The sequence below is a fragment of the Rhineura floridana genome, chromosome 2 (genome assembly GCF_030035675.1).
Source record: "Rhineura floridana isolate rRhiFlo1 chromosome 2, rRhiFlo1.hap2, whole genome shotgun sequence".
NCBI classification, from domain to species: Eukaryota; Metazoa; Chordata; class Lepidosauria; order Squamata; family Rhineuridae; genus Rhineura; species Rhineura floridana.
Window position 1 is genome coordinate 40885730 of NC_084481.1, and position 22571 is coordinate 40908300.

At 44.1% G+C, this 22571-nt stretch overlaps 2 protein-coding genes and 1 long non-coding RNA gene across 4 annotated transcripts; 1 reads left to right on the forward strand and 2 right to left on the reverse strand.

Moving 5' to 3' along the window:
- The first annotated feature begins 228 nt into the window (after positions 1 to 228).
- LOC133376382 (uncharacterized) lies at positions 229 to 3596 on the forward strand. The gene is made up of 2 exons (XR_009760465.1): positions 229 to 376; positions 1663 to 3596. It is a non-coding gene; the product is annotated as an uncharacterized LOC133376382 (long non-coding RNA).
- Positions 3597 to 6696: 3100 nt separating this feature from the next.
- HOXD9 (homeobox D9) lies at positions 6697 to 8365 on the reverse strand. Its single transcript, XM_061612908.1, has 2 exons — positions 7416 to 8365; positions 6697 to 7006 (listed from the first exon to the last, which is right to left on the reverse strand). Exons 1-2 carry the CDS (start codon positions 8248 to 8250, stop codon positions 6765 to 6767), a joined length of 1077 nt encoding a protein of 358 aa, XP_061468892.1. The 5' UTR covers positions 8251 to 8365; the 3' UTR covers positions 6697 to 6764.
- Positions 8366 to 12335: 3970 nt separating this feature from the next.
- On the reverse strand, positions 12336 to 15034 carry HOXD10 (homeobox D10). Of its 2 annotated transcripts, XM_061612910.1 has the most exons (3): positions 14416 to 15034; positions 14260 to 14382; positions 12336 to 12719 (listed from the first exon to the last, which is right to left on the reverse strand). In XM_061612910.1, exons 1-3 carry the CDS (start codon positions 15032 to 15034, stop codon positions 12442 to 12444), a joined length of 1020 nt encoding a protein of 339 aa, XP_061468894.1. In that variant the 3' UTR covers positions 12336 to 12441. The 2 variants fall into 2 exon arrangements, with proteins under 2 accessions (XP_061468894.1, XP_061468893.1); XM_061612909.1 differs by having other exon boundaries at positions 14260 to 15034.
- Positions 15035 to 22571: the final 7537 nt, after the last annotated feature.

Genomic DNA, 22571 nt, shown 5'->3' on the forward strand with positions numbered 1-22571 from the left:
AGGTCCAAGTTGGAAAGGGGGGAGGAGTGTGTGTGTGAGAGAGAGAGACCCGAAGTGTAAGGGACATGCTTTGGCTGCTCTGGGGACAGCCACTGGTAGAAGCTCTAGCAGGGCGGTTGTTGTTGAGCCCCTTTCTAGGCCAAGGCTTGAAGCCGTCATTAGATCCTAAAACCAATGAGCCATGAAAACATCATAACGGGGATTGTGCCTCTGAACATATACAAAGTGTTGGCCAATGATAGAGGAAGAAAGCTTCCACTTCCGGGATCAAAGGGCATGGCTTTTAGGCAAGTTTGAGCAGTGACGTCACTCCCTCCAACACATTTCCCACCGGCACTGAAGGTGGAGGGTGTCGTTCTCGCGCTCAAATCCAATGGTATTGGTAAAGGGAAGGCCCGGAAGGTCGTAAACCATCGAAAGGGACAAGGGCAGGAGCGGGAACGGGAACGGGAACGGGAAGGGGGGGCGGGAAGGAAAGCAGGGAAAGCTGAGAGGTGCTCAAAGTAAGAGAAATCAATGGGAATTTTGCCATCGGCGTGAATAGAATTTAAGCGAAATTGCAGTGAAAGGGGCGAGGGGATATTTAATAGGCTAGCGGGTCCTGTAAGACGATGATCTGCTTTGTCTTTTCCCGAGAGATTTTGATGTGGTGGGGAGAGCGAGGGTATGCAAACGGACACAAACAAACAAATCGGGGCATGAGAAGGGGGCTCAGGCGAGTAGGCCAGCTGCAAACGAGATGCCCGTTTACCCTTGACGCAGTGTGCGCGCTCCGGGCTGCAAATCCCGGATTAATTGACACTTGATGGAAGTCATGCCCATGAATATGCTTTCCATCATTTCACCCTTGGTGGACATCATTAGCCAAGCCAAGCAAGGGGGAGCGGGTGGGGTGGGAGGCACTAGACCGGCGAGCACCGGCACAGCTGGGGGGTCGGAATCCCAAAGCAAATAATGTTTTCTGAAGAGAGGGGGGAGGCCAGAAGGCGGTGGCAGCCGCAGGATCGCGCGGTCTCCTGGCTTTTGCTCTGCTGCACGCTACGCGCCGCTGCGCTCCTTTTCATGCCTTCCGCTCCCGAGCGGAAAGGCCCGGTTCGGCAAGGGTTGGCCCAGCTTGTCTTTCCGGGGGGGGGCGGGGCAGGGCGCGGGACTTCCAGGTTTGGCCGCTTGATCCTCGAGGCGGACAGATGTTTCTAGTGAAAGGAACTCCGGTGATTCCACCTGCGGGGCCAGAGGCATGTTTCACCCCCTTAAGGGGGTTCTGGCTGGACGGGGTGGGGTGAGAGCCTCGTGTGGCATGCAGTGATCGGGTGCACCGAGGTGCAAGGAGAGTTTTCCTTCAGTGTTGGGGGAGAGGGGGGAAAGCGGGGGAGGCTTTCATTTGAAAAACACCTCTTGATTACATACAATGAATCCCGGCCCTTTCTGGCCTCAGTGCAAAAATAAATGATTTTTTAAAAAAAAATCAACTTTGGGTGAAATAATATGGAAGAGCCAGACAGAGAAGCATGCCCTGGAGTGAGTTCAAGAAAATACTTGTGGTTACATCACAGAGAGTGAACTCTCGTCCTTTGTATCTGCCCAGCCCCCTCTTCCCATCTCGGGATACATTATCTTTTTATAAATGCTAACGTCGCGTGTTCCCCAACACGTTCGTTATAGGGAACCCAACGGAATTTCCCATGGCATGAAATGCGTGCTGTAGAGTGATTTCAGTTTCGTAGCAAAAGACGGCGAAGAGAGAGAGAGGTTTCCACCCTAACTGAAGAAACCTTGCACGAAGACATTGAAATGGTATTTGGAGGAGGAGGGAGATTAAGGACGATCCCGCGGCCGCTGGAGTTCAGAGGACGAGGCTGTCGCCTTGCCAACCCCTGTTGGGCTGCAGCTTGATTGAACCAAATCTTGCCACTGACGCTGGCAGAGCACGTTTCCTCTGTGCAGTAACACAGGTACCCCACCGAGGGAGAGTGGATTATTTTTACCTGCAGAAACAGACCCGGGTTTTGTAACTTGTCTCCGGTGGTGTCAGCGGAAAGACTACTCAGGCGGAATCACTCTGAGGAACTTCGGGCCAAATCTCTAAAACTATTCTTCTCAGCTTTTGCAAGTACTTCGGATTTACGAGAGCCAATGAGGAATCGGAATCTAAAGACCCAACCCGGTGCCGTCTCAGGATGGTGTCCTGGCATAAGGAGGGCTCCAAAATCTTCAGGGAATTTGTTTTCTCGTGTTAACTAACTATAGCAAACCTTAGGTATTAAAGAAAGCCCCTTTTTATTTATTAAGTCTATTTAATAATACCCCTTTGGAGACGGTGTTCTATCAACATGCATAACTGCGTGTGCATCTTTATTCTGAAATCTTAGGTTGTGCTCAGAGGGGAAATAAGAAAATCAAATACAAGTTTAATGGCAATGCAACAGACAATCCTTTTGTCTCTTTTGAGTCCCTTTTAGAGAAGGAGAAATTCTATTTATGGTTTCCACGTTGAAAGAGAGGCCTCCACACTTCTTTTCTTACCTTGTGCAGTTCGGAGTCTATATTTTCTGGGTATGAAAATGGATAGCAGAACAGAAGACAAATATGCTATATAGATTAATCCTTAAACAATTTAGAATATTTTCTAGTGATGGTAACAACAATCCGAAAACCAGCCATGGTCATGAGATGTTCAGTCAACATTAATCCTTCCTCTTACATAGAACGTATTATATATGGACGTACATATTTATAATTGAAAGGGAGTTCTCATTGAACTTTTTGAAGAAATGTGAAATATAAACTAATGATCTGAGTTCGCCTGTAGACACAGGTTTTTCCTCTGTTATTGTACAAGTCCCTAGTCTGTAAAAATTAAATTTGATGTCATAGGCAAATGTATATAGGGAATACTTTTCGAGATGCTGACTACGTACATTTCTCCAGTTAATTAGTTAGATCAGAGTACAAAATGGTCATGGTTGTTTATTTGTAGCTAAAAACACCGGATTCATGTAATAAAAGAAACAACCTATACATATTTTTAATAAACAAATAATCCTGGTCGATACAGAAAATTATCAGAAAATGGAGCAACACCGCCCTCTAGTGGTAAAATGAAATCTTGATCGACAATCCAGGTTTAGCGCCACCATGTTTATGCTTTTTCTACAAAATATGTGGAAGAAATGTATTTGGAAGAAACACCTGATTGTTTCTAATAAAATGTTTCCTTTTTGTGGGCTAAAGATAGCCAAATTCATGCAAAAAAACCCTCCAAGGAGCGTGCAATTGCTACAAAGAATCACAAATATTCTTTATATTCACAACTAAGAAGGGGTTATTGTATACGCGAAGTTTTACATCTCGAGTGACAGGGAAACCTTTACAGTAACATATACAATGTTGCCTTTTGTTGTGAAGAGCGTAAGACTTTAATTCATAGGCATTTTACTTAACTAAAGAAATGCCTTTTTATACCTAATGAAGTTAAAGAGAGATAATATACTGTTTAAATGTAGATTGTATGAAATCAAAACTTTCGGTTTTGTTGTATGTTTTCGTGATGATTATAAGTTTTCTGCCATAAACGTGTCTATTTCGTTATATTTCCACCTTCCTTGTCGGAGATCTGGTCAATTTCGTCTTCCACACTTACACTTGGGATTATAATGTGTCTGTTTTATTGGGACGCTTCACATATCCACAAAGAGATGGGCTCTTAACAAATGTTATTGAAGGGGACAGCGGGTGCATGTGTTTCCAACGAGATCCAACTACATGACTCGGCTATGGTGCCATTTTTATTTATTATTATTTTATTTATTAGATTTCTATCCCACCCTTCCTGCTAGTAGGAGCCCAGGGAGGCATTTTGAAATTAATAAACATGGACTTGGATCAGATCTCGGCAAGTTGCGATTCTGTTCAGTTCCATCCAAAGGGACGGGAATCAGTCCTTCCCTTTTATTAAAGTGTCACTTTTTCAAGGTCTGGCTACTACACAACCCTACCGGTGGTCCTGTTCCTGCAGTTACGCATACAAACCTTCATAAACTCTTCAGCCGTTTCAAAAGAATCCCTGACTTTCTACAACATGCCTTCTGCCCCTGCCCCTTCCGTCGGCAAACCCAACCGAATTGGTCTTAATCTTGTCTCATTGCTCATATTTCAGCGTCCAACCGTTGTCTGCCAGAGTTGGGTGACATACCGAAATTTATAGTACGGATTTTTAAAGACCTGGTTTTGTCTGCATTTTGTGTTCTAACAAACACAAACATCAAAATAAGAGGGTCTCAAAGAGAAAAGCGCCATCGCATATCGTAAACTCATTAGGTCCAGACGTCTAGCCTCCTCAATGGTTTTATTATGCCTCGTTTCTTCCTGTTTTAAAAAGAATTATGGGTATAGGGTTGACAATGAATGGCAAAGTAATGCAACACCTTTTCCTAGGTCTTAAGCACTATGCGTCTTCGGGAGGGACGAGGGGAAGGGAGGGGAAGTGATCACATCTACAGACCCTGCAGACCCCCAGGTCTCTGCGCCTGTTTCCCTTCACCTTAAATCTTCTTTCAAATGGCTTTAGAGACTATGTTTTCTTCTTCTTCTTAAGGAAAATGGTGTCTCACATCAGAATAAGGTTCTTCTTTTTCCTTAAAATGTTCCAGAAACCTGCCAATCCAATACTTATAAACTTCCTTGTGTGTATAATATTGCGCTGGCGTGCCACACACACACACACACACACACACACACACACACACACACACACACACACACACACACACACACACACACACACACACACACACACACACACACACACACACACACCCCATTCAGCCAAAGTTTAACAATTTGACGTTCCATTGATTCTGACTGGAGAGTTAAAACATGTGCTTAAATCTCTCCCACTTAAATCAATGGGGCTTCAAAGTGCTTATTAGAAATCCTGATAAAGTATTACACACCCACAGCATATGTGTGCGTGTATCAGATAAAGTCATTTGAATAAACATATGATTGAAAACTGCACATTGTTGTATAGCTCCTCACTAATCGTGACAGTGCTGATTCTGTCAAACTGGCATTTGTCCATTTATTTCAAAAGTCTTTTCAGTTTCAAATTTGTTTTTGGTTTGTTGAAAAAAGACCCAAGGTTTTGAATAGGAGACAAGGAGGCCCATGTAAAAATTATGAGTCAGCTTCAGTCCTATCTGTGAATAGCGTTGTTTGCGCTACGTTATCCCTACATATTCTCCCCATCTGAAATTGCTGCAGGAACTTTTTGGATTTATTTTTTATTTTTAAGAAAGGCAAGGAAGCTTGCGCCAGGCACGACAAAAAACTAGGGGCACCTACAATGCACAACTGCAATCAAAGCTTACAGTGTCCTTCCCAGAAAAGAAGGTCGTCGGCTATGATCCAGGAGCAGACGGCCCCGAATTGGACCTAGATGTATGGTCACAGATTGCTGTTGCTTATGATCGGCGCTTTCGCTCCGCTGCGGCGAATTTCTGCACGCAAGTCAGGTTCAAATAGAAAAAGTATCAGCGTTGCCTGGGAGGGCAGGGTGGGGGGGGAGAGAATATACAACATGACTGCTCTACACCAGCAATGTACAGAAGGTCTGCTGAACCCCGTCCTCCTTGTCCCCGATTAGTATCCAGAAGTGGAGGGTGGCGAGCTCCTGCCCCTCTACCAACATCGGAAGTTATTTCCTCTGGACATCTTCGGCATTTTTATTACCGAGAAGAGAGTGTAGAAACGGGGGGGGGGTTCCGTGGGGGACAGCTGGTTTGAAAGAGAACGAGATGCGGTCTGTTTATGTCCCCCTTGGAAAGAGACGTCTAAGGCAGGGACACATATAAGCATGCGAGCACCCACGTTGCCATGCCCATCTGCAGCAGGCCCGCACACACACCTCCCATCCTCTCCTCCTATTATTTGATCAGCTCAGCCTTTCTTATATAACCTACGACAATTACCTATTTCTTTTTCTTTTTCACGTCCTCGGGTGGGGTCCCAGGCGAAAGACGACGTGAACAGGGGCTCGGAACTGATAAGCCGAAGAGCTGTTGGGCCTAGGACCGTTTCAAGTGCCCCTCTTAAAACGGTGCACTGAAAAGGGGTGTTAAAAAAAGAAAATCCTCTCACAGCCTCGCTCTGGCTCGTCTCTTGCAAAGGAAAACACAGAGCAGGAGAGAGATGGCTCGGGTCTGGGGTTTTCCTTCCTCCTTTCCAAACGCGCGATTGCCATTGAGGTCATTCTCCTTGTTATTTAATATTATTACCTTTTGGGAAGGCGACTCTCCCCAGCGCCAGCGCCGGCAGCGCCATCATTTTCTCTTTCTCTAGACTAGGATCACTTGGAAGAAGCATGTCAAACATTTTATTTTTAGATAAGGCCCACCAGTTTAAGATATGTGCACTCAACAATTTCTTAAATGGCAAACTGAACGCGAGGGGAAAAGGAGCAACTTTTACCAAACACGTTCTCCGGCCACCCTTTTCGTCTGCGAAATACTTGACATCGACCACATTCACTGCTATCTAAAAAATAAACCCACCAGATCAGTTGATCAATTCTGTGCCAATGCACCTGGGAAAATAATAATAATAATAATAATAATAATAATAATAATAATAATAATAATAATAATAATAAGAAGAAGAAGAAGAAGAAGAAGAATTAATATCTATAATTTGGTGTGTATGCGTGGCTGCTTTCACAGAAATCCCAGCACATTTCCACAAACACCGGCACACACACATCCAAGGCGCTAGTCCCCTTTATTGCCTTTTTCCTTGTTCATCTTTTTCATTTTCATTCTCCGATTCTGAAACCATATTTTGACTTGTCTCTCTGTCAGGTTTAAAATCCTAGCCACTTCATAACGGCGATCGCGGGTGAGGTACATATTAAAGAGGAATTCTTTTTCCAGCTCCAGAGTTTGGAATTTTGTGTAAGGGCAACGCTTTTTCCTCGTGGAACGAGCGTGAATCCAGTTTGCAGCGGGGTTATCTAGAAAAGGGGAGAAACATAAGAGAGGGAAGAAAAGAAGGGGGAAAGGTTAGGGTTCGGAGGGAGACGAGGGGAAGGCCGTGAAGGAGTGGAGAGGAAGAAAGGTCGTTACATTAATCTAAAGAAGGATGCCTGCCCTTTTCACAATTGAGGAAGAATTATCATAAAAGCTGGAATGGCCCGGTCTGTTTACTGTACAAATGATGTCTTCTTGATGACTGTAGGTGGTTATGGGGAGCCTTTTTTATGGGTGCTTGTTGCTGCTTGCGCTCGAGTAGGCGTCCAGACGTTTTTATAGGTTAGTAAAACTATCCGTTTTGCACATTGGAGCCTTACCGGTTTGGGCAATAACTCAAAGCGGGTGCAATTTCTTTTTTCTCTCTCTCTCGCTCTTTTTTTTAAAACTTACTTGGGTCAAGTTGCTGCTGCTGCTTCTCCTCCTTCAGATCGCCGCTGGGGCTGGGATTGCGGCTGCAACCAGAGGCTGGCTTGGTGCTGGCGGCGGCGGCGGCGCTGGGGATGGGGTGAGAACCGTGGCTCGTTGCTCTGGCTGCTGCCGCCTCCTCTCGGGGTTCTGCCAGGAAGGGATTACACGTGTACTCGGGCCCTTGGATCCCCGAGGGCTCCGTGGACGAGGAGCACCCAGTTCTCTTGGAAGGAGAATCGGAGGCGCAGGAGGAGGAGACGGTGGCGGCCTTGGAAGTGGAAGGGGGGCCTATGGAACGAGAGGCGGCGGCGGTCTCGAGCTTGGCGATCCCGTAGTGGCGCCCGCTGGAGGAACCAGCGCCGGTGCAGGCGGGAGCGAGCCTGGCCGCGGGGCCGGCGGCGGAGACGTTGGCGTTGTTACTGCTGCCGCCGCCGGTGCCGGGGCTGCTGGGGAAAGAGGCGAAGGGATCGATCCAGGAGCGCACGTATCTGCCTCTGCCGCCCTCGCCCGGCCCCCCTAAGTATGGCTGGGGCAAGTAAGGGTGGTAGATGCCCTGCATGGGCGCCGAAGGCTGCGGATGGACAGCGGACCACGAGGCGGAGAAGACGGCGGCGGACTTGGGCGCAAAGCTGCAGGAGGCAAAATCCGAGCCCTCGGCCACCACACCTGGGGACGGCCTGGGGGTCGCGTGGTGACCTCCCCGCAAGAACCGGCCGGCCCCTCCGCCGCCGACCCCTCCGCCGCCGTAAACGTCCTCGCTGTCGTGGCCTATGATAGAATCCACATAGTAGTTACTGAGGGTGCCGCCGGTCGACATTTTTTGGAGGCTCCCTCCCTAGCAGGGCATGTGGGGGGGGGAGGCAAAAAAGGGTACCCTGTTAACTGTAGAGGATCGCCGGGCCCGGAGAACAATCCTAGCATTTTGCAGACTGGCTGCCTCCACCATTGGTCCCTCCGCCCACGTGATCATATTTACCAATACTAGGAGTAAATCAATCCGCTCAACTGGGAATGCTGGATTTAAAAAAAAAAAGAAAACCAGCAACCAACAACAGCTCTTCATCAACAAGCTGAGACAACCTCTCCCCCCTAAAACCTCAATTAAACGTCAGCTTAAAAAAAACACTCTCCAAAATGTGTACTGTATGGAAAACGGGGGGGGGAGAGCGCGCGAGTGAGACCCAGAATCCTTCCACCTTCTGCCTTAGCAGGATTCCAAGCGGGCGTGGCCCGTCAGCAGCAACAGCAAGTTGGAGGACTATTTCTTCGCCTCCTTGGACTGAGGTCTGCCATTCATTTCTGCTATCTGCCGCGAACAATGAGGTTCTGGCAAGGTCGGGTTGTCTCTCTCTGCCACTGAAAGCTGCCGAAGAAACCCTCCATTGAAATAAGAGAGAGGGAGAGAAGGAAATATTCTCGCCTCTGACCACAAACCCTGCCAAAAGCTGGGAGTGCATAAAGACTGCTCATAAAACAGGAAAATGTTATAGTAAAAAGTACAGAATGCAGCGACTGCCATCTTTCCAAAGTCACTCTGGGTCTAGTTTCCTTTTTTTTAAAGCACAATTCAGCAAGGGCAGGATAGAATGACTGAAAGAGAAAGAAACAGAGAGAGAGGAGGGGAAAGAGATGCGCATAGTGTTGTTTTTAAACAGGTGGAAGACCTCTCCGCAATGACTTTATGCCGTTCAATAAAAAATTTATGAGGTGCATTTGATTATAGATTAATGTGTCTCTGTAATAAAATGGACGGATGGCACACAAGAAAAAGCCTCCCACCCCTCTCAATACCAATCTTTACTACAGGTTTGAAACTTTGGATTCAAACGAGGCGACAGCCTCCCTTCCAGCCACTTCAGAGTTTGGGAGATGAAAAGCACCAATAAACGAAATGAATGAATGAGCCCCCGTGTGCCGAAAGGCAGCAGCCCCCCTTGGACCAGACTTAGCCTAAAACCAACTCTTCCTTTGCAACCAGAAACGATACCCGCTGCAAGAGTGGCTGGGACTCCTCTCTCTCTCTCTCTCTCTCTCTCTCCTCGCCACTCCACTCCTTTATGTTATTTCTGGGATGTTTCCTAGTAAGCACAAAGTCTACTCCCCCCCTCCAAAAAAAACCAGAAATCAAGGAGATTCAATCCGGTTTAACCACCTTTATTATTTCCTTGCAGAGGCCAAGTTTCCGGAATGGGTTTTGAACCTGGAGCGAACACTGTGCCGGAGATTGAAAGCTAATGGAGCCATTCGTGATTATGATCCACCACCATCCAGTCCTGTTGAACTTTGGTCCTCAGAAAGGCCAGAGTGCTTGAATGTGGAGAGAATGTCCTTCAGATCCAAATCTTTTGCTTGGAATAAAACAAAGAAAGGCGGCGAAGAAAGCAAACATGGCTCCCTACACATTTTAAAGTTCTCTTCACACTGGCACTCAACTGGGTGGAATCCATCTCTTTCGCGTTGGTCTCTTTGGGCTTTATGGGTTGTAACTTACGGTTTTCTTTTCTTTGTGTACAAAGAAACTCACACCCACTTCCTTACACGTCTCTCTCTCTCTCTCTCTCTCTCTCTCTCTCTCTGGCGTGTGTGCGCGTGCCCGTGTGTGTCTGTAGATATACCGACATCTACACACACACGTAACGCTCATGCACACATCCCAATCCGACGCAGCGTAAGAACGGAGAAGCCATTACTCTCGACTCGATCCGAATTCACTTTCGAACTAAAATCGCGGCCCTATAATGCATTTTCTCATGGGAACATCTTTGCGTGTCTACTGAGAACGCTTTTATAATAAACAAGCAAAATGTTTCCAAATATGTATTGTGAGGAAGAGACCCTTTTATACTGAAGTTATGGATACTTTTTTTAAAAAAAATCCACTTCCCTGCATAACAAACTCTCCTCACAAATACCCAATGCTGTGATGTTAGCATATATAAAGGCAATCTATCTATACATATAAATATATACAAGGTTTATATGTGCGCTCACACATAACATATATGACGTTTTCTATACAAATCTGAATTTAGATACACACCGTTTGCTAAGTATTGATAAGTCAGTATCCCCCAAAACAGCCATCTAAAAGAACAACTTTCCAAGTCCAGGTTTTTGGGAGGTGGGGTGAGGGATGTCACTCCTTCCTTTATGGACTGCCTAGGTGCCATCAGGCCAGCAAATATTTTCAGCATGTTAGAGGCAATTTCCCGATCTAGAAGCCAAGGAGGGGCATGTGGTGTTAGCCATGGGAGTCCACTGCTCCAGAAGCAAAGCCGGCCGCTTCCCACCCCTTTCGCAACCCTTTGTGAAGATGAAAGCATTGCCAAGCATTTGGACTTCAGCTTGAGAGTCATGTTCATTTGCAAACTCCCTTTAAGACACTTTCGCTTTGGATCCCAACCCTCACCCCCAGCTCGCTCGCTCTCCCCCTCCCCGCCCTTTCCTAACTCCTCTAGTAGAGAAATAAAGTGGCTGTTGGCAAGATTTCGCAGCTGTGTGGGGTGGGGTGGAAGAGTCGTGAACTTCGTTATCTTGATGTGTGCTACCAAGATGAAGAAGCCGGGCGGGGACAGAAGGAACCGAGGATTGCAAGGAAAACCAAATGTACACTCTTGTCGAGTCGAAAAGGATAGAGGCAAGCCCTGTAGCCATAGGTAGGCAAAATGACTTTCCCCCCATAACACTGTAAGTAGGAATCAGTGCATCATCATCATCATCATCATTTGATTGGGTGCAAGTAAGGCGAAACCGAATAAAATCACCACATTTCTTAACGATATATATACAACTCGCTATAAGGATTTCCAGAATGACACCTTTATGCAGACAGCTTGGGCTCAAGAGGAGGGCTGATCATGCCTTCGGTTTCGCTTCCGAAAGTCGACTTACCGTTTACGAGGGGCTGGATGGAAGGTGCCCACTTGAGATCACAACGTTTGACCAGCGCTTGGGCGCTTTCCTTGTCCGACTGCCCGCTACCCCGGACCCTTGGGTGCACCCTGGGCCCTTCCCTCAGGACCGAAAGGTCCTGGGGTGGGCACTTCTCTCCCTCTTTCCCTTTTCCCAACCCGTACTGGGGTGGGGAGAGCGCGCCTTTGAGCCTGCAAACCGGACTCCGTGGCTGCGGTTTTTTTTGTGTGTGTGTTTTTGTGATGTTATTTTTTTTCTGGAAAGACCAAAGGAACCGCGTGACTTTACAGAGTTTATTGCATTCTACATGTGAATAGGACATGCACACAGAAGAAAGGGGAGGAGGGGGAGGAGGGGAAGGAGGGGGAGGAAGAAGACATATTGCTTGCTATACCACGACAATTTCACGTATGCACCACAAAGGGAGGGAGGGAGGGAGGGAGGGAAATGTCTACAGTTGAGGAAGAGTGAAAGATTCCATTGCACGAAGGACAAGTTTTGACGCACACGGAGAAAGGTCGTTACGTCGTAAAATGTGCTTTCTTCTTTCTTTCCTTTCCTTTTTTTGCCTACCCCCTTCCCCAAGGGGGGGAGAATGCTTCTTTTCCTTTCTTTTCAATAATTCTTAAAGTATTGTTATATATCCAAAAATGTCATGGCCCGTGTCATACTATACACACATAAATACCACGTGGTTAGTTTTTAAAAAAACATGAAAAAAGACACATTGTTTGGATGTTTGACAGCTGCAATAAGTTAAGACCAAATGACCATATTCAGTCAGTTTACCCTGCATGAGGATGAGAATAACCATCATCATAATAAATAACACGTGCTAGCCTTTTTAATATATATATATATATGTACTCGTCATAGGAACATACATAGACACTTGCAGCACTAAAAAAATGACAAAATGTCACATTCTATCAGAAATTTTAAAAATGGGTAATGAAGGGCTTGACTCATTGTGCCCCTCTCTGTCTCTGTCTCTCCCCCAAAGACTTTCCTACATATATATATATCTTTATATCTATACCAACTGGTGGTAACTGAGCCTAGGTCTCAGTCCTTCCCAGCCCCCAGTTGAACCGGTTTAAGAGAAGGTCAGATTGGCTGTGAGTTCTCGGATTCGGTTCTCCCTGCTCATCTTCTTGAGCTTCATTCTGCGGTTCTGAAACCATATCTTGACCTGCCTGTCAGTGAGGTTTACGCTCTTACTGATCTCTAGGCGGCGCTCTCGAGTGAGATACATATTGAATAAGAACTCTTTCTCTAATTCCAGTGTTTGATGTTTAGTATAAGGACACCTCTTCTTTCTGCCACTCTTTGCAGTTAACCAATTGCTGGTTGGAGTATCAGACTTGATTTCCTCTAGCAACATCAAAGGAGAAGGAAGGAAGGAAGGAAGGAAGGAAGGAAAATAAGAAAAGAAAAGAAAACACACCTCAGTCTGTTATAGTGCACCCTTGGCCATGAACCTACTACATCCATTGTGTCTGGCAGATATGGTGGTTTGTGGTATTGAACATTGCTAAATGGAGATGTATACACTGGGGCAGGGTGGTTTTTTAATAAAATAAAATAAAATAAAAATGGTCTCCACATGCAAATTAAACAATGCCAGCAAAGCGACCTACCATTGTCTGGATAATTTCTGCATCATTTCTATACATTATCTCTATACATTCTCTGTGTTAATCTACATATGTCAAATCTGCAACAATATTAATCCTGCCCTCTTTCCAGGGGCCACATTTTAGTGGGTGTGAATTGTACAAACCAACCCAAGCCTTATAAGCCACTTATTCTGGAAATGTCTCAGCTAAAAACAGTATGATACCCATGCATGCTGAAAGAGATTCATCTACATTTCTCAGGAAATTAAACAATCACCCAGTAAAGCAAAGGTGGCCTTTCTAGTCCTCAACTAAAACCAAGATTTTTGGGGGGAGGGGGAGAATATCAAACAGCCACTGTGTTTTTGGTCCAATTTTAAACCCTCCCCCTCATTAGAGACATTTTTTTAGTCTTGGGGTCATTCATGATGGTCTGTAATTGTTCTAAGCTTACTGTGTACATAACAAAGTCGAATCCACAGCAGAAGCAGCAAAGTTAGTTTTTACTAAAGGCATGGATCCGTGCTGTGAGTTTTTTGTTTTGCTCTTCCACCAAATTATCCCCTCTCCAAGTGAAGCCCCTGAGGTCCTCCCCCATCTTTTTAAAAGAACAATGAAATAAACATGCACCTCCTCCAATTATTTAACAGCATCCTCCAAAGACCCAAACTTCCTTGTTTAAATAATCAAATCCTAAACCTGGACTTCTTAGTCTATCAAAGAAAGGGCCGTGTTTTATTGTCCTCAAACTTTTTATGGCTCTGCGGCACCTCCCTATTTATTTTAACATTTTTTTAAAAAACAACAACAACTTCTTTTGATTATCACGATTAGCAATCAATGTTGCGGTTCAGATAGAGAGGACCCCAGGAAATGTCGGAGCCCAGTTTGACCAACGGGAAGTTGAACTGGCTGCAATTTTGAAGACCCTCTAACTAAAGGTGCTGCTGGAGCAGTTAATGCAGCAGCCTAGCAAAAGGAAAGGAGAGCATCCCTTGCCTACATCAATCTCTGGATCCCTCCAAGGGCGAGAAAAAATGAATGTAATACATTGGGGCAAGATCCTAGACATCTATCCCTCCCTTTTCCCCGTCCCCCTAAAAGCTGCAAAAAAAACTAGGACCTTCAGGAGCAGAGAGGAGGAAGGAGGGAAGGAGAGCCCTTTCGGCTGAGCAGTCGTGACGGCCTTTCAACATTAGCTCCTGTGGTTGACGAGACTAGGGTGCCCAAGTTAGCCCTGCCACCTCGTTCGGGTCCCCCCCCCCATCCCCGCCAACTCTTGCAGTCATACCGACCTTTACTTTCTTTCTCTTGGGTTTCTGGGCTGGACACCGACACTTCAGCCAAGCAGCTCCTGTCGTCTGACAGCGTAGACTTAGCCTCGGGACTTTCCACTTGAGCGACTTTGGCGGAGTTGTCTGGATGGTGGCTGCTGTTATTGCTGCTAGCGCTGCCATTGGGGTTTTCATTCATTTTCTTCTCCATCGGAAGTTGCGAAGTCATTTGCGGTTTGGAAGCGCCGCGAGGGTTTAACTGTAACATGACAGTTGAACTCGTTTCAGGGCTATTGCTGTACTCTGGGGCTTTCCCAGCGGCGTAGGTCTGGCTCAGTCTGAAATATCCTGGGACGGGAACCTCGGGGTTTTCAATTGAGCACGAATCAGAGACCAGCCTCTGGTAGGAAGGAAGGTCGGAAGAAGAGGCCAGCTTTGATCTCTTATCAGAATACATGCAGCAGTTGGTTTCTTCCTTGATATTGGTAGCAAAGGAGCAGGCGGGGACCTGCTGAGTAACAGGTTGCTCTATTCGGCAGGACCTGTTCGGATCTGTCCAATTGTCTACTTGAGGTATATAAGGATGTACGTTCATACCCATATTTTGATGGTTAACTTCTCTTTTTGCCAGAGACGGTAGAAGTCCACAGGTTTGCATCCCATAAGTCCCAATATCTGCGCTAGGTGGCATGTACATGCTGGCGGTGTTGGAATAAAAACTATCGCTCCTGCAGGCACTGATCAAGGAATCGACTAAAAAAGTATTGGCGGCGGGAGAGCTGTTGGGAAAGGACATTTTGGGGAGGAATCTGAAGAAGAGAGATGGTGTCCTTTGTAAGCTGACATCTCTACGAAAACATTCCCTGTGTAATTGTGGATGCCTCTGCACGACCACATGACAGCTAAGCCAATGAGATTTGAAAATGGCCTTGAGCCGCTACCTCCCCGCCGGTCACGTGCTCCCCGGGACACTCCGGGCTGAGGCGCAAAGGCGGTCAACAGCGACACCTAGAACGACAGGGAGAAAGTGCGCGCGCTCCTCCAGTAGGAGCAGGCCGGCGGCGGACTGCATTTTTTTTTTATTTTGCAAAAACCAGTCCTGGCGCACTGAGCTGATTTAAAACAAGGAAAAGCATTGAATTGATCTGATTGCTTTTAATAACACAAAGGGGTTACTGTCCGAATGGAGCCGGATCCCTTTGCTCCCAAAATATAAGCCAGGTACGAGCAAAATCCTTCCTACCTTCAACAGCGGGGAGGGGGTGACGGAGACCAGAGAAGCACACAGAAGCATGCAATCACACCAGGCAAAATATGGGGCGCTCTCCCCATTTTCCCCACCTGTAAATGATAATGATGATCAAATGCTTTCGCCCGCACCTCCAGTTTCATTCCCTCAGTCTCATTCCGTGGCGTTTCATTTCATTCAGTGGTGTCCTCCGAAGAGACCGTCCCTAAATCTCAGCCCAGGAAAAGGCATCCTTCTCGCCTTCACTTCCTCCTTTCACTTCACGATCAAACTCTTTTTAAAGACACAGCATGCCTAGCATGCCATAAGGGTCCCAAAAAAGTTTGGGGGACATCTGATTACGTCTGAGGTGTAGGTGATCTCCGAATGTGTCATATTTTGGGGAGGATACAAAGGAGGGGAAAATAATGTTTCCTTTTATGGATTTTGTAAAAGCTTTGGTTCCTGGCAAGTGCAAGGTCCAAAAGGTTGTGGGATTTATTAATACAGATTAAGAAGAATCAGAGCGATCAATAAAATTCTCATCTACATTCTTGGGCCACCTGGTAATTTTCTTGCTTCTGAAGCTTTTTCAAGAGTTATACCCTCTGTTGCCACACACGAGTAGATATTTTATTAACAAATCAATCCAGACTTTGTAAAGGATAAGATTAATAGTTACGATTTAGCATAACGGTGTTCGTGTTATGAATTATGGAAAATTATACCATTGATTTTTCCTCTTTGCTACTAACCAAGAAGGTCAATTTTTGTTTTAATAGAAATCGTCAAATATTAAAAGCTAGTTTTGTTTTTTGTATTGGTCATAAGTTTGGTCTTATCGTTCCACCAGATTCCTAAAATAAAATGACAGCTCCTTTTTCTTACTGTACATGTGAACAGCAACTCTTTACGCACGACAATGGAAGCAGAGGAAAAGGTAAAGTTTCTTTGTGCGACACTGTGGAACTTTAAAACAACCACTAATACACACTCTAGCCCGCATATCCAACAGCATCGGTCGGCTTCCTGCAGTGGTCCACTACCCTGCAGTGGTCCATATATATATTAAAAAGAGTGATCGACACTTGGACACATCACTCCCCAGTTAACGCCTGCAGGAATCAAAATCAGCCCGATCACTTCCTCCCTTTGATCGCTTCTCTTTCTTTCCCGGCTCATCACCGCCTTTTCTTGAAACAAAAGACAACGCAAGATCGTGAAACTAAGGACTGGTTCCCCACCCACCTCTTCCCAGCTTAAAAATATTCATGTTTTCCCTCTTCCTACCCACCCACTTTTTGTCACTGTTTCATTTTAAAAGTGTCTCTTGATTAAAAAAAATTCAGGCGCACACACGCCTTGTCTGACGTGTGGCTAGAGGTTACTTTAGGTCCATATGTTTATTGGAGGCCTTCCGTTCATCCCTGTTAGGAAATCCGCCTTCTCTCCTTTAAAATAAAACCTCAAACAAGCCCTTTCGAGGTCCTTCTAAATGGCATCCATTGCCCCTTAAAATTACTGCGGGGGGATGAGTTCTCCGTCGTGATTCGTTCCCCCGAATGCCACATCTTTGGCACTTCGTGTCTATGAGTAGTAGGGGGTCACTTTCTTCTTCCTCTCCCCATACCCTTTTGCTGAAAACAACCCCCCCAGTTTAAAATCTCGCTGTGGCAATGAGACAGACCTCCTTTTAAAAAGCTCAGCGCAGCTGTTCAAATACAACATCATTGTCAGGGTAAGAGGCGGTGGCTTTTAGCGCTCCAGTCGCTAAGCTTCTGTGCTGTCGTTGTATCAGCCCCCTTCCCCCACGGCCACCCCTGATCCCCCCCCGAACCCTTTTTAAATGGTGGGCATATATAATCCTTGCCCTTGTCCTAGATGTGGGCTTATACCTAAGGCGCGCACCACCACCACCGAAAGTGGCGACTGTGGTCCTGTGGTGTGAGAGGAGTTCTGTCCTCCGCCCCCCTCCTTTCCTCCTATTTAAGATCATTATCAGAGCCATTGCTAAGATTTCGTCTGAGCTGAGGAACAAACAAAAGTGGAGGTCACGATGCTCCCTCTTTTGGGGCCGGGTTTTTATGTGCTTTCCAGCAATTTCCCTTCCTCCCCTCCCCTTTTCCCTCTCCCCTCAAAACAAGACGCCAGACAACCCACCGAGTTTAAAGCAACCCAATACTATTTTTCTGGATTGCGTTTCAAGCCTTCGCTGTGAAATCTAATCAGGGATAATGTTTTACCCCCATCAAATGGCCGTTCATAACCCTTACTTACACTTCCCGAAGCGCCCTAGAAATATCCCAACGGTCCCATCCTCCTAGGTTCTACTTTGTTTCATTTTTGCTGTATGCCGCTCAGTTGTAACGTTAAAGCAAGCCAGGCTTTGCCCTCTTTTGCAACCCGGGGGTCTGCATTGTTTAATGAACTGACTCTGAAACCTCCCTTTAGGTAGAGCATTTCCCTCGATTTGAGGTGGCAGGTTTGAGATGCCGCCATCTATGATATCCAGTTATTTTGTTAGAACACTCTGGGCACGGTGAAGGCTCCCCAGTTCTTAAGAAACTCATGGATCATAACCAGTCCCTACTTTTAAAATAGGAACTGAGCGAGGTGGGCATTTGTTAAGAAGGGGGGAGGGGAAAATGCAAATGAAAACCAAAAATCTAAAATGTGTGTGACACATCTAGAGGTTGAATAAACATCTCTTTGGGAAATGAGTTGCTTAGACTGCGTGTGTTTAATGCCACTTCGGTTTTAAATCATATTAAGATAGAATTGCAGTAATTAACATTAACAAATAAATCAATAATATGCTATAAATGAGATATACAATCTACATTAATGGCAAGGTTTCCCTCTTTCTTGTCCCATATTTTTTCTTCAAAAGGGTGAAACCCCGGGAGAAAAAGCTCCATTTATAACTCGGTTATTATTTGCAGTAAAATATATGTTGACGCTACCCTTTTCTGTCTTAATAAATAATAGAAAATAAAACCTGAGAGGAAAGTCCTTACTTCAAATTTTAATTTTAATCCTTCAGATTTATTTGACAGTTCGGGCCAGGCCGGTTGATTTTTTTTTCTTTTGGTATAGACGCATGGACGTGTGAAAGGTATTTCTTCCACCCTTTACAATTCTTAACTGCAATTTGTTTTATTTTCTTCTCGTTATTAAAGGGATGGGGGAGGGAAGGAGAGAGATAGTACCCAAAAGTGAGGTATTTTGCAGCTGTGAATTCTCAGCAGGACAGAAAATTTGCACACCAAATATTGTGCAAAAGGCTGGCATTTGGACGGGCACCCGCGAAGCCTTTCCAAATGTTGTCTTCTTTCATCTAAATATTGAATCTGGCCGCATTTGCAAAGAGATTCACTTTATTTCATTTCACACCACTGTAGAGTTGAGGCAATGAAAAGCATTGCTTTTAATTAAGCAAGGAAATTATTGCCATACATTATTGTGCCTTTTTCTCCCATAATAACCAGGCAATTAAATGATTCTGCTTTCTGAGCCTCACGGTGTTATGCGGAACAGAAGCAATGTCCCAAATATTTGGATTGAAAGGGAGAGGGAGATCTATTATCATACCATCCTGCTTGGTAACATGCAGAGCATAATTTAATCTCTATTAACTATACTCAATAAAATCTGAAGGATATTTCAGACGCTCCTGGACTTTACGAGAAGGGTCTGGCCAAGTTAATCTCTCTATAGCATGCATCCTTTATTCCCTCAATTTATTAGACGCTCTAGAGAGATAGTACATAGTAACACTGGTATTCGTCTTAGGTTACAGCTATTGAAAATATAGATCTAGCAGCAGTTTTTCACACAAATCTCAAAACAGGACAAGCTTTCACATATTACAGCCTAGTTTAAATAGATAGGTATTTGGTAGAGGGATAGATAGATAGACAGATAGATAGATATTTTTATTGCAAATGTTTACTGGGCCATTTTAACACTTTCTAGACAAAAGAGATGTTGAGAAAAATCATAATAAAAAATAACTCGAATTTGTAACCCTCCTCAGAACCATCACATGTGCATTAAGGTTCCACAAAGAACAAAGCCAAGATTTCAAATATCCAACTAATTTAATGAGCAGAGTATATATAGTATGTATGTCGCTCCAACCACAATGTTACATTTCTTTCAACAAGGCCTTCACATACATGGAGGCGAGGGCTGGGGTGGGGGAGAAATCTAACAGTGTTGTTTCATCATCATGCTGTGTCTTACAAAGCATGATTTAATTTTGGGGGGAGCCCCAACCAAACATTAACCCTTTCTACGTTATTCTTTCTCAGAAAAGATTCATATTACACTGTCCCATTTATTCTGGATTTTAAGTGGCAAATATTCACTTAATTTATCTTTCAAGATTAAGAATCTTGTTGTTTGTTACACTTCAATTTATTCCAGGCGGAAAAGCTATTCTAGATAAATGCAGTAACAATGAACTTTTTAAAAAAAATCCACCGGAAAACAATGTGCCCGACACTTATTTCATAGGGGTAACTTCGAATGTGTTTAATTTGTTTCATTATGCATTGCCAGACCTTCAATGTTTATAGCGCAGAGGCAAAGGCAGAGAAAGTCCACCTCCGCTTTTTGGTGTTTTTATTTATAAGTGAGTCTTCGGAGAGGATTTGCCAAATCAGTTGACAATTGGGTTTGGGGGTGGTTGTTCTTATGGCCTTTCCCGTTTATGTTTTAAACGTTTTAGGAAACCTTTGAGAACAACGTTTTCTGTGTGCCTCTGTTCTTTTTACACAGAATGAAATTTGGTATCAATTGCTTGTCGAGGAGACGATACGATATTCATCACACACAAAAATTAGAGTCAAGGCGGTCTCCCAAAAAACTCAGCAGCCCATTTCCCCATTAATTAAATTAATGCATTCCTTAAAATTGTGTTATCTGCCTGCATTCGTCTCTTCATGAAAATATTCTTGTCGTCAACATAATAGGGTGGCTTTAATTGCATTGGTATTCTTTGGATGTTACGATTGCATTGAAAAAGAAACAATTAGAATTTCGTTCTCTTCAGGAAATTCAGGAGACAAACTTCCCACTCCTAAAAATTATGAGGTTTTTAAAAAAATCCTATGCATCATATAGTAAAAAATATATATAACCCAAAATACTTGTTTTAATGAAATCATGGTCATGAGTTACTTGTTTAATAAATCTTGCTTATACGCTATTTTCTCATTTCCCAAGCCCTGAAATCTTATAGTTGCTTATATATTAGATATTTTATTAGTAGCAGGATTCAGGGGGGGCGGGTGAATGAATACACTTGAACATCAGGACAATTAGACATTCTGGAATATTAGCGCGCCCTCTTGTGGAATCCAGCAGTAAATCATACAGGGATTTTTTGAAAAATCTGTGTTTCTCTTGTGTTTCTGATACATTATGTAGCAGTTGTTGTTTCTGTAAAAAAGATTTAAAATAAAAGAATAGAAATAAAAAAACAACTCTAGTGGGTGAATTTGGATTGATTCTCCTTTTTAAAGTATGAATACTTCTGATACCTTCCTGACTGAAGGATATATGTAGTACTGGTAGATGAAATCCAGCAGTACTGCAGATATCTGGAAATCGCTCCCAGTTTAATAAAATTATTAAAGGCATTGGAAAAGCTCTCAATATTTTCTGTAACATTAAGACTTGTCTTAGACAAGAAAGTGAGTTATCTGGATTTCCTGCAGGATCAGCACCAGCACATCTCTTCCTCTTTTCCCTCGTAATCCACAACGCACGGAACGCCATGAATGAATTTTCATTTATTTTAATGGCGTTGGATTGCATCTGTTGCTTTGGACTTTTTATTATTATTACTATTGTGGGGGGAATTATCACATTGATCTGATTTCTGTATGCATGTGACCATCAAACCAGATTAGAAATAATGGTGCTTTTGGAAGGACGGGTTTTGCCTGGGTCGGGGAGAATACTCAAAATGGTTCAAGAAGGAATTAGAAAAGGTTTCACAATAAATAACCTGTTCGACTGAAGACATGATCTGCAAATATTCTAGGTAAGTATTTATAAAAGGAAGGCTTTTATAATGGTAGCTGAAGCGTTCTACCGACCATGTGATGGATTCGCGGGTGTGGAGAGCTATGCAGTCAGAAGTGTGTTTGTGTGTGTGCATGCGTGTGTGGTGAGTGGTGTGTGACAGAGGGAAAAAGCAGACGGTAGGAGGAAATGAGAAACGGGGAAAGAGGCAAAGAGAGTGGGTGGTGGTTGAAAATAAAAGAGAAACCTTTAAGGATCCTAATTATTCAGAAAGGTGAAAGGTGATGACCTTGACATTTTGGAAGTTCAAAGGCATACACTTACGTGTTTTCTTGCTTAAGAGTTTCAGATTTTAATTTTTGGCCATGCTTACCTGCAGTCTCAAGGTTTAAGATTTATTTTGTATGTTTCACGCTCATTTTATCCCTTCAGTTTCGCCTTTAATGGATGCAAAAGGAATTAGACTCACTTATTTTATTTTTTAAAATCAAACCCTTTTCTCACTGCTCTCCTTTAATGCACATTGCGGAAATCTCTTTTTCGACCACCAGAAGGTGTACAATATAACCCAATTAAGTTGTTTAGACCCTGAGCTTTTATGGTGTTGTCTAGACAGTTCAAGGTTTTGTAAACAGCCTAGCCAGGCAAGGCAACATAAAACAGAGAGAAGAACCTCCACCAAATTCTTCTTAGACAATAACAATAAAAAATGAGTCGGCAACTTAGTGACTAATCAGATTTCTTTCCCATTCGTTTTTCTCTATATATCTATTATTCAGAACAGTCCCACTTCTTAACGCCACTCACCCATCCTTAATTAAGTTCAAGTTTTGGAGGGAGAAGTTCAGCTTTTACTAGAACTCTATTAAGTCCTTAGCCTAGTTTGCTTTTTTCAATCCATTTAAACTTTAGACTACAATGGGATTGTTGTCCTGTGGGCTATCTACTGAAAGTAGAATCAGCGTGGGTTTGTTTGTTTTTTAAATGAGCTTTTTCATAGGATAGGATCCAAACAGAGTCAAAACCTTTTTAATTCCCATTTATTCGAATGGCATAGATTTATATCCATATT

What these genes read in the sequence shown, in the direction of transcription:
- HOXD9 (XM_061612908.1), bottom strand. Translation starts at nt 8,250, where the DNA reads ATGTCGACCGGCGGCACCCTCAGTAACTACTATGTGGATTCTATCATA. An exon ending in GCAGCAGCAACTTGACCCAA is followed by an intron (nt 7,007 to 7,415) that starts GTAAGTTTTAAA and finishes CCCCTTTTCTAG; the next exon opens with ATAACCCCGCTGCAAACTGG.
- HOXD10 (XM_061612909.1), bottom strand. Translation starts at nt 15,034, where the DNA reads ATGTCCTTTCCCAACAGCTCTCCCGCCGCCAATACTTTTTTAGTCGAT. An exon ending in CCAAGAGAAAGAAAGTAAAG is followed by an intron (nt 12,720 to 14,259) that starts GTCGGTATGACT and finishes TGATGTTGCTAG; the next exon opens with AGGAAATCAAGTCTGATACT.